General features: G+C 41.2%; 2 protein-coding genes across 5 annotated transcripts in view; both read left to right on the forward strand.

The window, feature by feature from the left end:
* Positions 1 to 23,398, forward strand: part of pik3cd (phosphatidylinositol-4,5-bisphosphate 3-kinase, catalytic subunit delta) — a 66,857-nt gene that overhangs the window by 19,401 nt on the left and 24,058 nt on the right. For 3 of the 4 annotated variants that reach the window (XM_083675196.1, XM_083675197.1, XM_083675198.1), the window contains exons 22-23: positions 204 to 336; positions 509 to 3,192. In XM_083675196.1, the coding sequence (XP_083531322.1) occupies positions 204 to 336; positions 509 to 646 (271 nt within the window). In that variant the 3' untranslated portion in view covers positions 647 to 3,192. Of the gene's footprint in view, positions 1 to 203; positions 337 to 508; positions 3,193 to 23,398 lie in introns of those variants that run through there. The other variant, XR_014554359.1, reaches the window with a different exon arrangement.
* On the forward strand, positions 3,446 to 22,164 carry ctnnbip1 (catenin, beta interacting protein 1). Its single transcript, XM_083675288.1, has 4 exons — positions 3,446 to 3,556; positions 11,294 to 11,408; positions 11,808 to 11,898; positions 19,985 to 22,164. Exons 2-4 carry the CDS (start codon positions 11,313 to 11,315, stop codon positions 20,041 to 20,043), a joined length of 246 nt encoding a protein of 81 aa, XP_083531414.1. The 5' UTR covers positions 3,446 to 3,556; positions 11,294 to 11,312; the 3' UTR covers positions 20,044 to 22,164.

Here is a 23,398-nt window from a genome sequence, read left to right on the forward strand (position 1 = left end):
GTTGTGCTTTGATCAAATAAGATAAAGAGAGACTTGATTATGTATAACGGAATCCCAAGCTTTTTATTATTTGATTTCTGGTGCTTTTTAACAACAAATTTGGAACTGGTAGGCACCTAGTGAGTAAAAATAGACATGGTGATCATGTAGCTGCAGGATCAAGGCAGGATGGTGTTTTACCTGCCTTGTTGCTCCATCGTCAGGTTCAGGGAATGCTGTGAGCAGGCCTATAAGATCTTGTGTCGGAATGGGACTCTGTTTGTCAACCTGTTCGCCATGATGAAAGCAGCCGGACTGCCTGAGCTCAGTTCCTTTAAGGACATCCAGTACCTCAAGGTGAGATGTCTAACATTTTGGGACAATCTATTCATCCCTTTTCTGTTTCTTAAAAGTAGACTCAGTCAACTTATTTATTTGCTTTATTTGGTGGTCATGATAAACCGTTGCAGTTACAAATGATTGTTATGATGATGACGATGATTGTTGTTTTTCTCTTGCCTTCTTAAAGGACTCTTTGGCTTTGGGGAAATCAGAGGAAGAGGCCCTGAAGAATTTCAAAGTGAAGTTCAATGAAGCTCTGAGAGAGAGCTGGAAGACCAAGGTGAACTGGATGATGCACTCTTTGGCCAAAGATAGCAGACTTTGAAGAAAGCCAGTGAATGGAGAAAACCAAATACTTCACTCTCTTAACTGGATTAAAATGTAAGGAGCCAAATGAAATGAAAATGCACTGAAGAATTTGACTTTGAAGACTTCGATGAATTGATGCCATTCAGCATTTGAAAATATTTTACAAATGTTTACATCTGACTGGCTGGTCATACGTATGATTTATGAACTGATTACTAACTGCAAATACTTGTTGATGGTAACGATCCATGTGACTGCCACTGTACAACCCAGACATTACAACAGTGAAAACCACTCGCATGTTGAAGAGACCGACCTATCACCACATGAGCAGCCCCCTCGGAAATCGGACAGAAGTTGTTCAACATTAGACAATAGTGCTAACCATGACCCAAACAGGGAGCATATGGTAGTCATACTGAAACAATGTAGACATGGCTATAACAATGTCTCATGAAACTGTCAGAGTTTTAATTCAAATCAAAGTTGTATCGCAGTAGTAGCCTAAGAGAGAGGAGTTCAATTCATCATATAATGTCACTGATTAAATTACTTTATTAATGATGACTGTTGATAATGCTTAATGACCAGGGAGAGGTAGTACCTCAAGTTTTTCATATGGTTTACATCAATTGAATTGAATCTATAATGTTTGTCTTTATGAATCAAATTATTTTTGCTTTAATATGTCCTCTATTGTGTTGTTTTGCTGTATTTAAGATTGTTGCAGGTGTTTTTAAAGGTGTTTATACAAAGGTTGAATTGAGCTTTGTAAAGGTACTTTAGAGGTAATGTTTTACCTTGATAATGTAGAATATTGCCTTATTGTGTAGCTATGTATGATCCCAGTAATTTGTCAAGAGATGGAGTCAAGACCGAAGGCCTTGAGACCCAGACCCAAGACCCAGTGTATTTAGATCATGATGAAATGAAATGAAAATTTAAATGTGGGCAAACCAGACCCAGACCTAGACCAACCATATGAAGATGTCAGCAAAATGAGGCACTATCCTTAAATGCCACTCCATACCAACCTAGCTCCCACATAGGTGGCACTCCTGGCTCTTGTACTGTATGTTGAGTCACTCCTACTTGGCGTACAGGTGAAGAGACTGGGGTGATAGTCTTGTCCAAAACCATGACAATGCATGTCACATCCTAGATAAGACAAGTCTCAAATGGTCTCACGACAAAGACTGACTGGACTCCATCTCTGGAATCTGTAAGCCATATCCTTGTGTCTCAATATATTGTTTCATTATGAAGCTATATGTTACATGCTGTGAAATGTTAAGGGTGTTGTTAAATGCTCTCAGTAAACCTAGATCAGTTGAATTGATCTGCAATACCTCTTGAAGGAAATGCAGGGAAGGATATATTCATACAAATCTGTTTATTGGCTTTCAGATATTTAAGTTGCACTGTACATTGTCCTTAGTGGCAGTCCCTTACCTATGTGCCTATGCCTTCTACTTTCATGTTAAAGAAAATTGTTATTTGAAAATACCTAGCCTGCGCTTTAGATATTTATCTCAATCATCTCGAAATACTGTGTCCTGATGCTGTGCAAAATGAATGGTGTCTGTGAAAAGAAGCTGATTACTGTACTGTATTGTACCACATTTGTCTTTGAATTGTGCACTCTGCATATACAGATCCTGATGTTCTCTGAATTCACCAAGGTGTTGCTTTAACCATAGAATAGTGTGTGGGGGAAGATAGTCTCTTTTGAGCACTAGTAGCTATTTCTGAGGTTGTTTTACCTTGACTATCCATATCAGGTGCACATCCTAAACAAAGGTGAATTGTAAAATATGGCCATTGCTATGGGAAACACATTGAAGAGCTTGAATTTAGAAAGAATCAACTGTACTTTGCCTGCTGAGTAAAATGTCAACCTGACCCTGAATGGTGTCAATATAGCCAGTCACGGGTAGAATACCCATGTTTCTGTAGCACTTTAAAAAAGGCCAGAGCAAAGCTTCTGTTAGGAAATGGATATGTGCCTTTGTGGTTTGCTACTGATAATGTTATATGCTGTGTTTGTTAATTATAATTATTATCATCATCATATTCATTACAATTTCAAGCTATGTCAAGGCTAAAATTGTGAGGAGTGTTTCTTCTCTCATTGCACCATCATTCAGTAGAAATGTTTTGTATGTGTAAAGATACTAAAATGGCTTGAATGAGAAGTGTGAGAAACCAGTCAACTACATTTCCACCACAATCCATTTCCCTTGACCCTGACACTTACACCTCCTAACAGCATGAGTGTAAGGATTGGCTAGCCCAAAATTGCTCACAACTGATTTACCAAAGCCTAGCCGTGTATAACCCAAGTCAGTCACATCTCTAAAAATCATTATCATCATGTACCATTCAAATCAATGTTGTCAGGCAATCTGTGTTATACTAAATAGCTACTTTTTAGATATCCATGTTTGTCAACATGATACACTGCATACCATGCCTTTGAATTGTGCATGTGTTCATTTGTTTCAACAGCACACACCTATCTGTGGAATACATTTTGTGAAATAAAATGGAAACTGCACTCTGCGCTTTGTGTACAATACAGGTATTATTTGCCTCCATTAATAATGATCAACCATTCTTCAGCTGTAAAGCTGATTATTCACTCAGAAAACCCCCACCCATGTTATAATAATACATGGTAGTGATGTTATGACAGCAGCAATATTCACTGGTAAAGTAATGATTATTTCCTTATGGGCGGATGGCGTCCCTAGTGGACGAAAGTCGGCATCGGCGGGAACTGAATCAACAGCGGGAGCCTCGCTGCGTGATTCACAGCTCCAACACGCAGCCGACTGGAGGGATGTGACCCCGGAACAGGACGCCTTCGTAAAACAACACACCATTCAAATAAAACACAGCACAAAGAAAAGCTGGACCAGGAGGGGTAAGCTCAAACGTAACATTTTCTCGCGCAGAAAACTAAGAACGTTAAGAAACCTTTAAATGTATTGCATGTAATCACTTGCATTCGGGCAGCGGTACCTGGATAGAATTGCACCCATTGGAACTTCATTCAAGGCTTTTGTCTCGAGCCTTTGCTAGCGTACTTTCGCAAAGGGGATCCCAGGCTTGGTTTCGGACAAAAAATGCAAAGTTTACGCACGTTAAGTAGTGTATATTTCACAACATATTTCCGACAATGTCACTCCCAGTTTGCGTTAGGATATTACACAGATCCACGAGTTCGTCGGTTATAAGCAACCGGCCAGCTATCCGGAGAGACAGGAAACGGCGATGAATGATTGCTGGCTGGCTAACTAGCTAGCTGGCTACAATGTAACACTTTGTTGCAACAGAAGCAATATGTTAGTGGTTACTATTGGAATGGTAATGCATTTTTAGAAACAATGTAAAAAAATGTGCAGTCAAATTAATCTTTCTGAGCAATATGGAGCTTGAAGTTTCCTCCTGATATGTCTTCTTCACGTTTCTTAGCTTATTGTTTGGTTTATGGTGATGTAGCAGGGTTTTCGCCCATCACTGGTACATGCAGTTTGTTGGCTGATATCAAAGGGTACTGATGGAATCTACAAAAAACAATCGGTAGCTACACCAGTGTGTTGGAAGCGACTTAAAACAAAACACACCACCATACTTCACCTTTTTCTATGGAGAGAATGTTCATATCATTCAGCTATGCCAACCTATGTATTATCAATGGTGCCAATTTACGCAAATCTATTGTTAACACTGTAAAATCCTTGTCCCTTTTCAATTTCATATTGTCATGTTATATATACAATTAAAATCTGATAAAATAAACTAAAGTTTATTTTTTTCTTCCCATGGGAATTTAAAACTGACTCACATTGACAGCAGTGTGTATAATCTCTTTGGTTCTATTTTGGTCTCTGTTTCTCCACACCCATGAATGCATTGTGCTCAACCTCACAAGGTCCGATTTCCCCAACTATCAGATCACTGACAACACATTCAGCTGTGAAGTTGGCTGGCTACTGGCAATGGCTTGAGATTCTCCTGCCAACTTGTGAACTTGGTTATGAACCGTATGTCAGGGCTCTCTGTGTCTGCACATTCCCCAGAGTGGCTGGGTTTTGGAGCCAGATTAGGACCCATGCCTCCCTCCCTACCATCTCCTCATCATGCCTGGGGCAGGTGCTGTTCTGTCGCTGCTCAACCCCCCCCAGATCCCAGGGGGACCTCATCAGCTGCCTGTGAGCAGGGAGGGGAGGGCTGGCTCGTCACTGAACCTCCTGCCCTGCATTTGACACAAACCCTTATCAGGCCCTTCAACCCTTCCTTCCCAGGCCACATTTGTATCTGTTATAGAATGTGGACTGGAACTATCATGCAGAACTGCTCTGACCACAATCCGGTCCACCACTGTGGAATGTAGTGAAGCAAGATATGCTGTTTGTTTAGACAAAGTAGAGGACTGTCAGCGGTAGATGCTGCAGGTCTCTTGAGTATAATTGGGGGATCGTTTTGGATTCAGAGATGCTGGTTGCTGTGATTCCAATTGTCCTCTCAAATTGTTGTTGATTTTGCAGCATCTCCATAAACTCTATACCTAGATTAGTCTGAACCCGTTTTCAGTTGTCACCCGTGCCAAGTGTAGAGATGGCAATAATTACTCCAACCTGATTAGGTTATTTTGCATATGTTTATTATGTTGTGTCAACCATGTAGAGTACATGGCTATATTAGTGCACCAAACAGAATTGTATGCCCTTCCTCTTCAGCTCTTTAAAATCTTGAAGCTTTCTCCCAGTGGGACCAGCTTACTGCAGCAGCTTTTGTTCCCCAGAGAGGCTAGGCCTATGTAGTGCAAGTAGTGAGAGCATAAGATTGTAGATGAAATTCAATATAATATTGGGCTTAGTCTCTGTAGTTCATAATGTATGATTAAATAAGACACAAAATGGACAAAGAGAAAACAAGCTCTTGACATGCATTGTCTGGGTATTGGTTACTATCAGCTGTTGTTATCAACTCTGCCAACTTAAACTGGCACAGCCAGCGATAGCCCAGTAGGCCCACAAACCGTGCTATGATAATATAGTTTTGGATAATTGAGTTCATGCCTCACGTAGTGATAACAAGACATGACCTACTTATCAATCATATTTTCACAATCCAGTTCATCACCATTGTCTTCAAATACTGTGGCCATTGTTGTGTCACTGTAAATGTGCAGAGGTAGCCTAGCACAAAGGCAGCCTGCAGGCATACAGTAGCACCAATCCAGGAGCACAGCCCCCCACAGCTAGGGCCTTCTTGGCCTACATTGTCTGACTGACCCTCTCCAGTCAGGGTCCTTTGTCTGAACTAGCTGGTTTTCAACGAGAGCATGCCACTTTCCTGGATATAGAGCTTTGTTGTATTAAGCAGAAAGTAATAGGCTAAGTGCTGGTCTGAATGGATTCATCATATCATGGGACACTATGCATGAAGAAAGTTCTAGACATGCTGAATTAAAGAGACACTTCACAATAATTTTTTTTACCTCAAAACTATTGTCCAGATCACCGTACAATTGTTTGGGCATGTTTTCCCACAGCTTCCAAATCCGTTCTGTAGATCAGAAGTTGGGTAACGCTAGTTTGAGGATTTTACCGTGAGTGATGTATTTGGGGCTATTTGGACAACAAAGACCACTAATAACTCGCTGTTGAGTCACGGTGAATTTCGCAGACATTTTCAGTTTAAGTCAAAACCTCCCTCTAATGCCTGCTTGAGAACTCTGATAGTGAACAATCAGATGTGAGAGGCTGGATGATTTACAAAGAGAATGACATGAGTGATGTGTGTCATCGGCTGGTGCATTGTGGTGGGCCTGTACCGTTGGTGACCCTGTCACATGCGAAGGCCTATCACATTGCATACTGTAATCCCTGGCAGCAGACGTTTATTGCATTCCGCGACCTAGGGGTTGAGTGTAAGGAGAGAAGGCAGTGTCAAACACTCTGAGTCGCCTTTTTCTTGTTCTTGACCTTCCCCCTCTTAGGCATGCATAGATAATACTAACAAATTGCTAGGCCTACAGTATGTCTGTAATGACCAATAGGATACACTTACAGATTGAATAGACTTTGTAGATGGATAATCATATTAGATCTGTTTTGATTGAAAATACACTGATTTGGATTAGCCTATATTTCCAAGATCTCCAAACACCAATTGACACCTTATTAACTCAATCATTGTTCAAAGATCACCTTAGTTCAGCGTGGCATGTTCATTATCTTCCATTTCTGCACAGCCCTTTTTTAGTCCTAGATGTTTAGAATACTGTGGGTTCAGACAGTAATTCAGATGGCACTATGTTGTCAGGATCCCTGATATTAAGATCAGTAATCTGAGATTTAGCAGTGCTGCTCAGTAATGCTCAGACAGCTCCTGGAGTGCCTGCCTCACACTGCAAAACATCATAACACTGTTGAGACCCATACACAGACTGATACAGGGGGATTATGTCAGGACTAAAGAAAGCTTTTGATTGCGTCTGGGATATTAACCCTATGGGTTAATATCCACTTTATTGTACCACCCACAGTGGTACAATAAAGGCTTTCATAATCTCCTTAGTAAAATAAACTTGTAAATTTGAAATTTGTACCTTATGTGTTTACTTTAGGTCTCTGGCAAAATGGAAATATGAACTTGGTTTTGTCAAAGGAGCAAATGAACACAGCACATGTGACTGAAGAGTTGGGGTCTATAAATAGACAAGAGTTCTGGGTTTTGTATCTCCCATAGAGAATTTGATCTGAGTCATTGACTAAAGAAGGAATAAGAATTGTGTGGCAAGACAAATCTTTGGTGAAAAGGTTGTGTTATTGAAGGTTTGGGATGGTGTGGAAAGAGGTCTTGCAGGCTATAAGTTGTTCATTGTCTCCTCCTGTTTAGTAAGTTACTTACAGGAATTGGAGTCCTCCACATTTCCATACTTTGGTCCTCATGCTGGGGTAGGTGACCTGCTGTATATGGGGTCAGTGTCTCCCATCATGACCAGGTGGTTGTTAAAATGCATTTGAACACACTGTATGAGGCAGGCAAATTGTCTTTTCAGGACCCGAAAATGACAATTAATATTTACTCAGTTGAGCCTAAATTTAGTATGACTGTAGTTTATGTGTCTGAAATGAATTAATAAATTTTTCAATCACAGTCCCATTTGTGATATAATAATAGTACATTGATGCTGTATTAGCTCAATGAGAACTGCATCACTAGATACATCCCAGACTGGTGCAGTAGCCTACGGTTTTATTTTTGCGCATGAGCCCAAAATAGTCATCCATGTATCCCCCATCCCCCCTTACCTGAACCAGTCAGAGCAAATAAGACTGACAATACACACAAAAACATCTCACTCTCTTCTCAGTCCCATTAAAGTGGCTCACAAACATGACATGACAACTGCAGTACATCAATGAGCACTCTCTCTTGCATTGTTTTCTTCCTCCCACAGAGTTTCCCCCTGTGGGATTCTGAATAGTGCTTTATCTTTTACACAAGATGTTATTGTAGAAGTGGGGTGAGATTCAAGAATTCTTTGGGATGGCAAAAACAAAAATTAGAACATCAAAACAGTCAGCAGCCCTAACAGGAATATTTCTGAATATAGCACATTTTCCGACTTCAAAAGGAAACACAGATCACAAATGTGTTATGCTTATTTGTCGAAATGGTCTTTATATAGAGGTGTGTGAGGCATATTACTTTGTCTTTATTTTTCAGCCACTTCAGAAATGTAGTCTTTCAGTTTGTAAAGAGGGCTCAAAATGGTCATTAAATATTGACAGTTTTCTGTCACATCTCTCCATTTTTGTTGAAACGCTGGAAAACACCGTTGGCAATATCTCCCGTTCCACCACATCCCAAAGGTGCTCTATTGGATTGAGATCTGGTGACTGTGGAGGCCATTGGAGTACAGTGAACTCATTGTCATGTTCAAGAAACCAGTTTGAGATGATTTGAGCTTTGTGACATGGCGCGTTATCCTGCTGGAAGTAGCCATCAGAAGATGGGTACACTGTGGTCATAAAGGGATGGACATGGTCAGCAACAATACTCAGGTAGGCTGTGGCATTGAAACGATGCTTAATTGGTACTAAGGGGCCCAAAGTGTGCCAAGAAAATATCCTCCACACCATTACACCACCACCACCAGCCTGAACCGTTGATACAAGGCAGGATGGATCCATGCTTCATGTTGTTTACACCAAATTCTGACCCTACCATCTGAATGTCGCAGCAGAAATGGAGACTCATCAGACCAGGCAACGTTTTTCCGATCTTCTATTGTCCAATTTTGGTGAGCCCATGCGAATTGTAGCTTCAGTTTCCTGTTCTTAGCTGACAGGAGTGGCACCCGTTGTGGTCTTTTGCTGCTGTAGCCCATCTGCTTCAAAGTTCGACGTGTTGTGCGTTCAGAGATGGTCTTCTGCATACCTTGGTTGTAACGAGTGGTTATTTGAGTTACTGTTGCCTTTCTATCATCTCGAACCAGTCTGGCCATTCTCCTCTGACCTCTGGCATCAACAAGGCATTTTCGCCCGGAGAACTGCTGCTCACTGGATATTTTCCACTTTTTCTGACCATTCTCTGTAAACCCTAGAGATGGTTGTGCGTGAAAATCCCAGTAGATCAGCAGTTTCTGAAATACTCAGACCAGCCCGTCTGGCACCAACAACCATGCCACGTTCAAAGTCACTTAAATCACCTTTCTTCCCCATTCTGATGCTCGGTTTGAACTTCAGCAGGTTGTCTTGACCATGTCTACATGCCTAAATGCATTGAGTTGCTGCCATGTGATTGGCTGATTAGATATTTGCGTTAACGAGCAGTTGAAGAGGTGTACCTAATAAAGTGGCCTGTGTGTGTGTCTGTGTGTATGTGTGTATATATATATATATATATATATAAAATCTGCTTTAGATACATGCTTTACATACATACATAGGGAGGGGAAACCTGAGCCATTGCCACTGCCCCCGCCAACTTACAGCCCACCCTATTTTTTTCCCAAAGGTGTACTGAGCGACTGAGCTGACATGCAGCACAGGCTCCCCATCTTTCATGTCCCCCTCGCTTTGAGTCTTCTCTATTCAGTTGGAGCCTGGCACACTATGTGGAATAAATAAACAACATGTCTCTTTCTGTCCTCTCTTTCTCTCTCTCAATATGGAGAGCTATTGACACTGCTGTTTTAAGCATCTCATTATCTTTGAAGACGCCCTCTATATTTACTGTGGTCTACTGTATTCATGTATTCCCATTGCTTGACAGTAAACAGCTGAGAGTCAACTGACAGTGTAATCATTTGCCCCATGCAGCCATCTTTCAGATGGGCTCAGCCAGTGGCACAGTCTCAATTTGATTCTGACTGGATGTGTCTGTCCCCTCACAGTGGCACTCAAACGCCAGCCAACAGTGCCCCAGCATCCTCTTGTGGCTGCATAAGGGGGTTGATCCAGATTTTCAATTACATATAACCCCACATCAAACAGCCTGTCAACATGCATTAGAAGCCCTTTGTATAGATAAGAGGCCAAAGCAATTGCCAGCAATATCAGAGTCAGTGCCTCCCAGAGGATTTTTCATGACAGATTCAAGGCAGAGAAAAAAAACCCATCTGACTTTCTCCTATGATCTCAACCCCCGCCCCCCACCCCCCTTTCATTGAGGTTAATATGCAAAGGATCCATTCTCCTCTCCTTGGTTATTTTCTAGCTTAGATACTGCACCTTTTCGTGTTTTTTTTCATCAGTATCAAACTTTGTGTAAAGCATTTTTTGGGGGGAATATTTGATTGAACTGTTTTCAGTGCATTATGAGAACAAGAACACCTATCATGGACATGGAAGAATTTCTGTCTGTCGTTTGCATTAGCCATGGAAGAGGCTTTTTATCGCCCCCTTTTCCCTCGCTTTTTTTCTTCTATCCTTTGCATCTCTCTGCAGACTGACTGTGAAAATAGGTCGAGAGAGAGAGAGGGAGGGAGAAGGAGGAGGCAGGGGCAAGAGAGCTGTGTGAAAACTCCCATGAAATATTAATGAGAGCCATTTATACTGTGAAGTGCCAACCTGCACTGTGACTTTTTGACATTGCCCTGTTCTCAGTGTTTTAGATGGGGCTTCATTTAGTATTCTGTTTGATAATATGCTCTCTGACGTCAGGCCAATAAATACAGTCGATCCAATAGACGTCAGTAGTCAGGTATACAGGAGTCCATTTTGAAATGATACATGTTTTCCGCTCTGGAAATGGAATCATATAGATTTTTATAAAGTATATTGAGTTATGGAGCCACCCAAGTTTGATATTTGATTCAAATGATCCAGTATGCATTTTGATAAGGGGTCGACTTACGACTGCTCGCTTAGAATCTTTTGATTTAACATGGTTTAATGTGATTCATGTCAGGATTATTCTTTTATTTTGCGCCTGTGCAATACGATTTTTCATCCTTAATTATAAGCAGCCAAATCTGATCGGAATACGTCTATTACGTTTTCTTTAGTGATTCATCACGGGAAACGAACAACCTTTCATTTCTATGAGAGAAAGATTTCATTAACCATTTCCATCTTGAAATGTGTGTGTGTGGTATCCCTGCGCTGGGCTGAACTGTGTTTTGGTCTGTGTGTCTCAGAGCTACAGGAGCAGGAGGGATGAACCGTGAGGAGGCCCCGGGGAAGTCTCCTGAAGAGATGTACATCCAACAGAAAGTGCGTGTCCTGCTCATGCTGAAGAAGATGGGATCCAATGTACGTATGCCGTCATGACCAAAACAAACCCTGATCAAGAGCAAATCTTTACTTTAAGGAACCTATAGTGCTGGAGGAAGGGGGGTGATTGCCTTTCCTAAGTAAGTAAAACAAAACAAGGGTAAACTAGAAGATTGTACAAACAGTGAGGCTAATAAAACATCCCCATTACTATTCTCAGCCAGGCAACATGCTTGCAACATATTGCAACATGCCTGATACCAGTGGCAATGGAATTATCCTCAGGGGTAGAGATGATAGATGTAGTTGACACTGTACTTGTAGCATTGATATTCAGTCTCTTCAATGTTAGAAATGTTTCAAAGCTGTCATGGACCTAAATCATTAATAGCCTTTCTTCGTTTTCTCATTTTCTTCCTCTCTTTTTTCCCACCACAGCTGACGCCGAGTGAGGAGGCGTTTCTCCGGAATTACGCAGGCGTGGTCCACAGTCAGATGAGCCAACTACCACAGCACAACATAGACCAGGGTAAGACCTACCACACACCCTTACCCAAACCCATAGCACCCATAGACCAGGGTAAGGCCTACCACTACACACACCCCAACACTACTCCACACACCCTCTACCAAGCAGCACTCAATTGACCTGGATACGGTCTAGTACCACATGCATACATACATACACAAACACTGTAGCACTAGACTATACTCACCCTACCCTACTGCACCCCATAGACCAGGGTAAGACCAGACACCCCCCCCCCCCCCACACACACACACACACCCCAGTCACTGGCCCTTTGGAATTACTCACAAGGCAAACAGTCTGTCTGGGTGTAGCTGGGAATGCGTCAGTGGTGTCATGAGTCTGGTCCAAAGGGAACCAGATGTATTATTGTCCCTGCCAAGTAGGTAGGACTTAGGACATGTACAGTACGTGCCCTTTAGAGATAGTAGCAGAGATTAAGTATACATTAAATAAGAAGTGTTGTTAGATTGTTCTCTAATTGTATGGATAAACACTTTTTAATGACTGTTGTTCAACAGTACATACTGATTTCCCTCCTGCCAGTATACTTATCCAACACATGAGGGCGCCATGTAAATAGGAATCAGTTTGTGATAGATGGCAGTCATCGCTGCGGGTGCAGAGGGACGAGCTCCTTTTTAGATTCTACCAGACTTATCAGTAGCCTTCCAGGCTCGATCCAAAACCGGCTCACACGAGAGCCTTGAAAGCCCCTGCTGTCCTTTTGTGGTGACCCTGCTGGGTCTTGGGCCCAGCAAGGCCACATGTTTTATTATTCCCTCAGGGGAAACGGCAAGCTGAGAAAATTGCTTGTGACACCGTACCTGAAATAATGGAATCTTATCTCCCTCCCTCCTTCTGTGTGGTCGCTGGTTTTTAGATCAGCCCGACTATTGTGAACAGATTAGTTAGTTGATGTTTTGTGTTGTAACAGAGAATAAGGTATGGACAGCATAGGGTCATGCTCTTGGACATGAATGTGAATAGGTTTAGTGAAGCTGCCTTGGTTTGGTTGTCCATTTGTAGACATTATGCTTGGACATATTTTGTGTAAGTGCAATATTATGTTTCTTAATATGAACATTATTTAGATCATTTTCTGGCTCATTGCATCATCAGCATTCTATATGTATTTTCCTAATAAGCCTTTGATATACTGAGGAACACAAGCAATTGCATCAAAAGAGGCAGCATGTACAATGTTTTTGAACGGGGAAGAGTAGCACGTCCTGATATTAGATTAGCAGTCTTTTTTTTTCAGAAACAAACTCAGTAGATGAAGTGCAAGAGCTTTTTATCTGATAAAACACTGTATCCATGAAGTTGTACTGTACAGTACGTCCATTTCTCCTCTTCTTAAGCCTTGAATATGTAGGTCTACAGTTCTGTTTTTGTGAGCAGTTAGTACTGCGCCTGTTCAGAAGAGAGCCTCATCAATTATGTACAAGTATGACTCGTCAAAGGTGCACAAGAGGAGTGCATGCATTATACATCACAAAACAGACACATTTAGTGTCAATTGGCAGCATGCCACCCCCTCAGAATGATGAATTATTACCAATGTAAGGCCTACTTGTCTAAAGGACTGTGATTAGGATGAGTGGAGAGAGCAGCGGCTTAATCACTTTTCAGAATTCACCCCTTTAGCTGAATGGTTGTGTTAGATAGATGCTAGTGCTGAGAGGGTACTTTTAGGTATGGAAAAGTAAGAGTCTCAGTCGTTATAAGAAGAAAGTCCAGAGATTTTGGTCCAAACTCAAGAATATAAAGAATTTAATATCATAAAACCATTCCCCAAAAAGGAAGCCTTCAAAACATAAGCCTCCTAAGTAGACAATCTCTCATACACTCAGAGTAGTCTGATGAAGCTAGATTAAGTGATAACCATAACTACATACAGTACAGTTTTTTCCCCAATAAAAACTATATTTTATATATTTTATATTTTGCTTAAGAGCTGTTGCTGATAAAACACTGGTTCACCTCCTCTCCTAGGACTACATCATCTATTGTTAAAGATCTTTTTCCTAACCCTGACGTGTCAATGCTATGGGGTTCTGCTGTGTCATAACTGTCCTGCCAAGCAAATCATCCAACACACATAGACAGGGACCATATGTGGCTACACAGCATTTCCAAGAGAAAGGATGTCTCTGTCTAACTTAAACCAACAATCCAAGAGCACACAGCCACCTGCAACTGAGCTGCTTGTAGAGGTCAGATGGGCTTCACCCAACGAGGCCAACCTGTCTCCTGTGTGTGAAACTGAATCCTTCTACCCATCCACTAAAAGCTGCAGCTTAAAAAGGACGAAGTCCCTGTTGGTGGGCTGAAACACGCTGATGGAGGGTGGTTTGGTGGGGGGTCTAAGTCTGGAGTGACAGTGTTATATGTCAGGCATGGACTCAGGCATTGATCCGGAGCAGGACTTAGAGGGTGGTGAGGACATGATGGAGACATTATTAGCATTTGGTTGGTGACCTCCTACACCATGATGTGGATTTGGTTATATTAATGTGGACTTGGGGAGAAATATTGTCTTGGTCCTCATTTCTAAAGAGATCCTCAAATAGGCTTTAACTGGAACATCATGTTCTTTCTTTATATCAACAATTTATTGATAACCTATTGCCATTGGTGATATGAAATGCGTTGATAATTTGCATTGAACATTTGCTCATTAATCATATCATGAGCAAATTACAGTAATAGGCCTATACACTCACCATTGTAAATAAACCATAGGGACCAAGATATGTGTTGTGCAGCACTGAAAGGTTTCTCCAGAAGATTGAAATGGTGCTGCTGCCGATAATGAGTAGTCTATAAAATAAACAAAGTTCATTTGAAATAGGCGACAGTAGACTGTTTGTGTGTGGGTGCCAGCACCAGCAGAATAGGACACTGTCACTGAGTGAGGCCCCTGTTAGCCTGGTACAGTCCATGCTCCACTCTGTCTTGCTCCTCATTGTCCTTTGATGTGAGCCAAGCAAGGCTATATATGTGAGCGAGAAGATTATGGAGCCCTGGGATCCACCCAAGTGTCTCAGCACTGTAACGCCTTGTCACTCTATTAGTCATGCTTTATCCGGAAATGTTGCTCAAACATTGGAAGGTTTTGTCATACCTTGATAACTGTAAAATGTGATTCCAAACATCCTCTCAGAATTGAGAGGAATCCAATGCAGAGGCTGCCATATTTCTTTAAAGTGTGTGGGTCAATACATTTGCATTTCAGATGGTTTTAATTGGCTCATTAGCATACATTCAAATCCAGATTTTTGTTTTGCAATTTTAATCAGGCCTGTGAGGAATGTGGTGCTTGACTCTGAAGCTGTGAATTTTTGTTGGATGAAACTGAAATCTGTGTTGACGAAGAGGATGGTGGGTGAAAAGGACATTGTGTGCTGTGTGTTAATGCAGTTATTTTGTCTTCAGTGAAAGTGTTAAGTGTGAACTCATTAAAATAGGCCTGGGGTTTGACACACATGCTTAAGCTTTTGTAATTACTTCAAATTAACCTGACATTAAAAACCAAGAGAGAAACAGTAGTGTTCATGTTCATTAGACAACAAGGCAGAACCCTTTTTTTTTATCTGAAGAGGAAAACAAGCAAGCGTTGGGTAGAGATTGCACTTTCATCCATTTGAAACTGCTTTCTCGCATTTGGCAGATATTTAACAGTTATATGGTCACTGTCTGCTATCTCAGGCTGTGAGTACCGCGCACACACAAAGCCTGCAGCCTCCGAACGTATTCAAGGCTGAGTCTGCAGGGAAACTTTACGCTGCCCAGCAGTAGCTCTGAGGGGTACAACAACAGAGGCGACCGTGGAGGAGTTACCATGGCAACCCCGGTCGTCCCGGGAAAGTAGAGCTCTCCAGTGGGGTTTGGTGCCGTGGCGACAGTAGAGAGGAGCAGGCCTCATTAGGGGGCCTGGAGGCAAGCTGGAGTGGTAATTACAAACGGCAGTGTGATGTTCCAATTCCTCTCATCCATCTCCACGGAAATATATCCTCTCTCATTCCATATGTCTGGTGCCTCAATCGAAACATTATCTTGTTTTGTTTTGTCTGCCTTACAATTCCCATATTGTCCAATCCTAAAATCTATTGTGAAAGCGGTTGAGGAAATTCTCTTTGACACAATGGAAGGACCTTTGTTCGATGACCTGGCTGAGACGAAGTTCTATTGATTGATGTTCCTCCATGCGTCTCAGCCTATCGACTAGTGAAGAGTGTGGGCTCGAGGCAGATCCTGCAGGCTGTGTACTCCCGGGAATACCACTCTCTGCCCGTCCCAATCCTGAAAGGCAGTGAAAATATTTGAACCGCGGGGTTTAATTTCTACCTGAAATATTTGACTTGGAATGTCTCTTTCTAGCTAAACCCATGGGGGAAGATTTTCTGTTCTGCAATTCATTACAATGCAAGTTGTGTGTTCTGGCACTAATCGGCTGCCGTTGTAAATGTGAATGTCCTATGGGAGTCAACATTCAACAATGAAATAAATAACATCTTATGCCCCACCGTTGTGTATGGTGAGCAATCTGGCACAAAATGGCTTCCCTGGATGAGAAGAATCACAGAAAGCTGGTTAATAAGTTGGCTTATTCTATATTTCATGCACTGGGATCCTCCGGCATGCACTGTAAATTATCTTATAAATAAAATGGAGCACCATTTTTAAGTAGGTGGTTTTTTATGTTTTAAACTGTATTCTGGTTTTATGACAAATTTACACACAGTCAATGCTCACAGACGCAGTGTAAAATAAGAGGTACAGCATGTACGTGTAGAGCTGGAGCACACTCAAGCCCCTATCACACAGTGCTTCTGAACCTACCCCAACTAGTGTTTCTACAGGGGATTCCATGTCCTTATCCTCTCAGCCTGCACAGATTGTGTCCTCAAATGCTGTGTCTACCATACTCTGACTAATAACTCCACACAGCCACCATTATATGGTCACTATCTGCTACCTCAGGCCAGTAACACTTGAACAAACGGCACCTTTCACTTAGTTTAAATGAATGTGTATATATGTTCTGTCAACATACTTCCTTATCCAAAGAGTTTATTTGGCCTGTTTTGTTTATACCAGGTGACATTTGACCTATAGCTTTATTTTGGTCCTGTCAGGAGATGATGATCTGTAGGGAGAGGAGAGGGTAGCTCTTTGTCAGAACAGGCACATTACAAACCTAGTGGGGATGTTAATATAGCATTGAACACCTGACACTGGGCTTTTGCTATGATCTGATGAGAGGGGGAGAGTATTGTATTAAATCCCTATAAAATCTATTTTGGTGCTCAACCTTGTACAAAACATGTTTTTATTTTATTTTTTATTTTGTTTACAGCCATGACTGTTTTGAAAAGATATTTGCTATAATGCATTGATATACAGCCACCAAAACAGTTACTAAAGGAAAATCAGATATGGCTCTGATGCTGTTATTTCGGTAACCTATGGCAGGGAACAGGTATTACAATAGGATGAACAGATCCATTCCCCTGTGCTTCTTTAGCAGATGAAGAGAGGGTAGGGTGAGGAGGGGATCAGAGGGAGGGGTTGGAGGAGGGGGCGACAGAGGGAGGTGGATTGGAGCTAGCCAGCAGCTGTTTGCTCATAGGCGGCAAGCAGCAACCTGCCGGGCAGTGATGCAATCTGATTTTGATTTGTTGCTAAGCAACGGCTCTGAGGGGCCTGACGTTTCAATCCTGTCGGCTGGCACTTCTGTGACACTGTGTGTGAGCGCGTCTGTGTGTGTGTGTGTGTGTGTGTGCAGCAGGGCGCGGTCCAAACATTATGACTGTGAAGCTGAGGGCTCAAATAAAGCATATATTCCTCTGCTTCTGTAGTCCATAGTCCAGTCGCATATTCCACTCCAATACCTTTGGCCCCATAGGTTGATTCTGAGTTCTGCTACTGGTCAGCCAGTCCCTGTGTTTGACACATCCTCTGTCTGAGCTGCCTGTTATGCAAGGATGATCTCCCTTATACAACACTAAGATGATTCAGGATTCAAAACAGCACTGTATTGTAAAGGCTTTTACGAGATATTACTTTGCATAACACTTGAATATCACCTTCTTACCTTGTATCCCTTAAACTTTTGGATTGTATAGTATTGGGCAATATTCTGTATGCTGTATCCTTTTTACAGAGCTCATGTTTTTGCATTGAGCAAATCAATTTAGATTTTGATGGGCAGGTCACTTGCAACATCAAGTGGAGAACCACATCAGTTCCATGAATTCTACTTGTGCTATTTCTTTCTTCTGATATGCTTTCCTGGCAGGACCATTTCCTGTATTGGCTTGCTCTTTGCCATATCCTCATTGGTTAGTCCAATGAGCTCCCTAGAGAACTTGAAAGGGAGAGTAAGTCCATATTAAACCACTCCCTCCCCCTCCCCAGTCTCCCACATATGAAGCTCATGCCGACCTGAAAGCACCATAGAAACATTGTAATTATTTCCCCTTTAGAGACTGCCAAACCGTACACAGTGTCTCTATGCTTGGTTGTGTCTGTGCTATCTTCTGAAGAGGGTCCACCCTTTCAGCCCAATAGATGGATTGTGGAAGCACTGTCTGTGGCCTACTTTCATTTTCCCTGCAATAATTTAATCTAACAAGCAACTGTGGAATGCAGAGGCCTTTTATAGCAAGTGTCAGAGAAATGAAAACGCCTTTACAAATGCACCTCGCACCTCTCAAAAGGTGTTGAAATTGGTGTTGATGATATTTGAATCCTGACGATACATGACAAATGGGTTTATGGTTGTGAGAAAAAAAGCTTGAGCTGTCCGTTTTCCTCTCTAATCTCAAAGGGCAATTGAAGGATGGGAAAATTGGAGACAAGGCCTGAAATTTACTGGCAATTCAAAACATTTTACAGGCAATTCATAGTGCTTATCATCAATTACGAGCATGACACAGGTCTGCAGTGCTGCCTCCTCTGATGTTGGAATCCAAGCATGACTGTGTGATATTCATTTTGACACTTGGCAGTGGCACCTCATACCAATATCTATTAGGACTCTTCTGAGGTTGGACAACTTAATCTTCTTTGAAGTACTGAATGATTATTACAAATTCTGTATGTGAAGTTACACAGTACACACCACAACTATACCATTCTTTAACTATAAAACAGTAAACTTCGCGGGCCAGTGCGGATGTGCTGGCACTCCAAGCTACATTTATTTATTTTTGGCTCTGCTGAATTTGTAGTCCAGGTTTGCAATTGACTGACCCTCCACTCTGTAGGCAGGTAGTAGCTCGACCCCCTGAAGCTGAGCAGAGCTAGTGTATTTTTCTGCCATTGTACCTAGAACAGCACTACCTTCTCTTTCGGCCCAATGATTTTTCATGGCTTAGCTAGATTCTCTCTGCCAGCTGGACTTTAGCGTCAGCTCTCCACAGGTATTTTATGTGTCCCACAGTTTGAGCTGGAATAGAAATGTGGATTGAACCGTTACATGAGGCCTTAGATGTAACTGTTATCAGGACAGGACAGGATACCGTAGGCAGCAGGGTACTCCTAGGGTGAGCTTGTTTCTGGGTTCAATGATGAAAGGCTTTACCTGCAAATGAATATAGCAGGGGTTTGGAAAACCTGGCAAGTGCTGTCAACTGAGATCTTTATTTCATGTGCATCTTTAAGACCAGGTTTTCAGTGTATTTTTGTGTCCAGCAATGCGTGGCTTGATGATGATTCACTGCATCGAGTAGATGATCTCATTGCTCTCAGCCATGATGACATCCACTCTGTTAACAGGGTCTGCCTGTCACAGCTTACATCTAGTATATAGTACAAAGATAGAAAGTATACACCCATTTACTGTTTATAAAAGCAAACATTTAAAATTCTACCAACAAACAGGTATTTCTTGCAACATAACATTGTAGTTTCATTTATGTATTACATGCTCCCTTGTGATAATTTGAAGGCTATATGTGATGTATGCATTTAAAAGGACTGGATAGGTGTGAGCAACATGGTATATAGTAGGTGGTGTTGATGTGTGATCAAGCGCTGTTGATGCCTCTCCTTACATTATGCTGTTGGTTCTCAGGTGCAGAGGATGTGGTCATGGCTTTCTCACGATCAGAGGCCGAGGACAGGCGGCAGTGACCCTGGGCCCCCCGTCATCGTCGTCCACAGAAACCCAAACTCCACCGACGCAACACTGTTGAGTTCTGGAGAGGGTGGGCACCTGTGATGGATGGAAGGAGGGGGGGGGGATGCCAGGTGTTTGTTACCTTTCTCGCTCCCTCCCTTTCATCCCTCCTTCCTCTCATAAAAACTGGCACACCATTGCCTGAGATACACTAGGTATGCATTACCTTGGGCTGAGGCTTTTGTGAGCAAGTAAAAAACACTTACAAATTGTGGGAATGCAAAACCTTGTTTTTTTGTCTTGTTTTGTTTTTTTGGCAGCAGGCATTGTTGTTTTGTATCCGCTCTGGTGATTGGTAGAATCGACCAAGAGCACAATTTGTTTGGTCAAGTGGAGAGAGAAGTGTGAGTGTTTAAACTGATGACTGTGTGGGAAGATAATTCATTATATTTTTGTTTACTTTTTTGGATGAATTTGTTTGTTATTTTAAAATGCACACAGGGTCTTGGAGGTGGAAAGTTTAAAACATGACTGTGTATAATGGTTTTCATATTCTATCAAACCAATTGTACTTGTTGCTGCTTTATTTTGAACAATAGGTGGTTGAGAGGGCAACTCAGCTTCCCAGACAAGACTAAGAATCAAGGACACTAACACACACACACACAAAACACACAAACTCAGTATACAGGTGCTCATGTTCTTTCCCAAAGTAAACAAGATATTTGGGTTATTGTGAAATTGTCTGACCTTTTTTATTGTAAAGACATTAGGGGAAAAAACAGTCATTGATTATGCCAATTGTACTTTTTTATTTTTCATCCGTAAGATAAATTTACCATTATGATTTTTAAAGGTGTCTGATGAATGACGCACTGTAGTTCTAATTTATTACTGACTGAATTGACTCCCAAATTGTATTAGGAAAAACCCAGAAATAAACCGACAAGTATCCAACATCGCGCCTCACCACCCCTCAGAATGAAGTGTTCTTGATTCACACTAATGTAAGCATAGAAACTCTAACTACATGGAGCTACTAGAAACATGGGTCCGATTCCTAGCTTGAGATCTGCCTGTAAACTTTGACTTCCGCTTTAATCATGTATTAATGTCAATAGGAGATTTGCGTGAAAATGTGAGATGGGGCGTGGATCTCAATTTAGGATTTGACCCTAGCAAGGGAAAATAGTGTTTTAAAGCTCCCTCTATCCCCTTCAGCAAATGAACTGCTGAAATTTATCAATTTTCTGTGTTAGTTGATTTCAACTGGAATATTTCAATTCAATTGAATATTTTTGTTTGTTCAATCTGACTTTTTTGTAGTAAAATGCTCAATATTTAATGTGTGTAAGTACATTTTGTTAACTCGCTTAACTTAAATAATTGTAACTTAAATGTTTTGAAACCAAGCATGCCTGCCTTGTGGTTTACAGTGTACATTTAAGTAGATCTATGAGGGTCTTGAAAGCCTTGCCACAATGACCATTGCTTGTACATTCTCTGAGTTTGTACCTTCTCTGAGCTACTAGCTCTTTTAAAACATTTTAGACAATGTATCATTTTTGTGTAAAAAGTGCTAACCATGTCATCCTGTTGGCAATCATTTCTTAAATCAAATGTCCACAGCGTTGATGGCTACTTTCACCGCCAACTAATGGTTACACTTTCCGCCTATGACAAAGATGTTTGTCTATATATGTTTACACTTGTTTTAAAACATTCTTAAACCTAATTTGTCTATGCATTTTATTGTTTTCTTAAAGACAGCTCAATGGTGTCTTACTGTATACTCTACCTATCAAGGTTGACCTATAGCCTTCATTTCTAGTCTTTGTTTGCGTATGAATGTCCGTGTGTGTGTCTGTGTGTGTGTGTGTGTGTGTGGTTACCTCCGTTGAAATGGCTACCAATCCGATTTTCAGCATGCTGTTCAGTATGACTAGAGCTGTGTATTTTTTATTGTGATGACCTGTTGTTGCCTAGTTGTTGTTTGAGTTCTTTTGTGTTGCCTTTGTTTTTTTCTCAGTTGATACTGATTAGTTGGTTATTTCTGTATGGCTGCTGACCATGTCTCGACTAAATGCTTCCGAATCCTATACCAACTGAACCATTAAAGGAATTTAAAACACTAAGCAGTTGTACTCTTTGATGTAATCCTTTCAATGTGAAGCTATCAACGTTTAATATTTAGTCTGTCGTCATTTTGTTAAGTGCAAGACCAGTCATATATGTTTTCATGATTACAAACATAAGAAGCTTTCTGCTGAGAGGAATCTCTACATATCAGCCTTTTAGTTAATTCATAAATCTGACATATATGCAGGTCATTATTCGAGAGGCACAAGTTTAATGTGTTTTGACCTGTTTTTGCTGCAGTGATGAGAAAGGGACACAAAGAAATGTCAAACAGCCTAACATCCAGAAAAACAAGGGATTTATCACACTCCATTAACCCATAATATGGGTAAATTCTTTTTGTCTTTTGAACTCTCATCCTCTACAGTAGAAGATGTGATATGATAAATTGAGGAACAAGGCTGTTCAATCTGATAAATGCAAGAATGCGGTTTGTATAGACAGGTACAGGTATGCATGCTTGACGATGATGAATGTTATGAACTTCGCCCCTTGATCTGTCTCTACATAAACATTAAGCATTATGAAATGCCTTCTCAAATGACTTAACAGTTTCCTCTTGATCTTAATGTTGAAGTATTCGGACAGTATTCACACAAACCAGTTTGGCCCATGTTAGCTGAGAGCTCCTCCATTCTAGGTTGTACTCGTGTGTGTCAATGTAACACAGCAATGAGCAGTGTTGGGGAGTAGTTCCACTACAAGTAAGTCAACTATTAGTTTTACCACATTTTGCTGTAAATTTAGTTCAACTAAATTTAGATCTCAGTAGTGTTTTCACTAGTTAACTACTTTTTTTTTTGCCATTTAGCAGTGTAGTGAGCTACTGTCTCCACCCCAAAACAAAAAAAAGAAATAGGAATTTAACTATTATTCCAGCCCTTGAACTTCAAATGACCCTACTATTTATTCCGTCACTGCTTCCCATCTCCCCACTTTACTCCACCTAATCTGATTTTATCTTTCTTATGAATTTCAATGCATTTCAGTTTCTGTCATACAGACTAGTCATCTTTAAGTAACTGACTGTCGTGTGTTGGACGAAGTATTTGGTAATTGGTAGTTTAGTGAAATAGTTTCTCAGAGTAGCTTCCCCAACACTGGCAATGACACCTCTCATAGTGTGTGGCTCCTTTAGGTGCCATTTTGTTAAATATATCCACCATAATGACAACAAACATGGCTTATATCTGCTTTAATCCAGAGTTGGCACTGTAATAGTTGCAGTCT

This window comes from Argentina silus (genome assembly GCF_951799395.1).
Source record: "Argentina silus genome assembly, chromosome: 8".
Taxonomy (NCBI): Eukaryota; Metazoa; Chordata; class Actinopteri; order Argentiniformes; family Argentinidae; genus Argentina; species Argentina silus.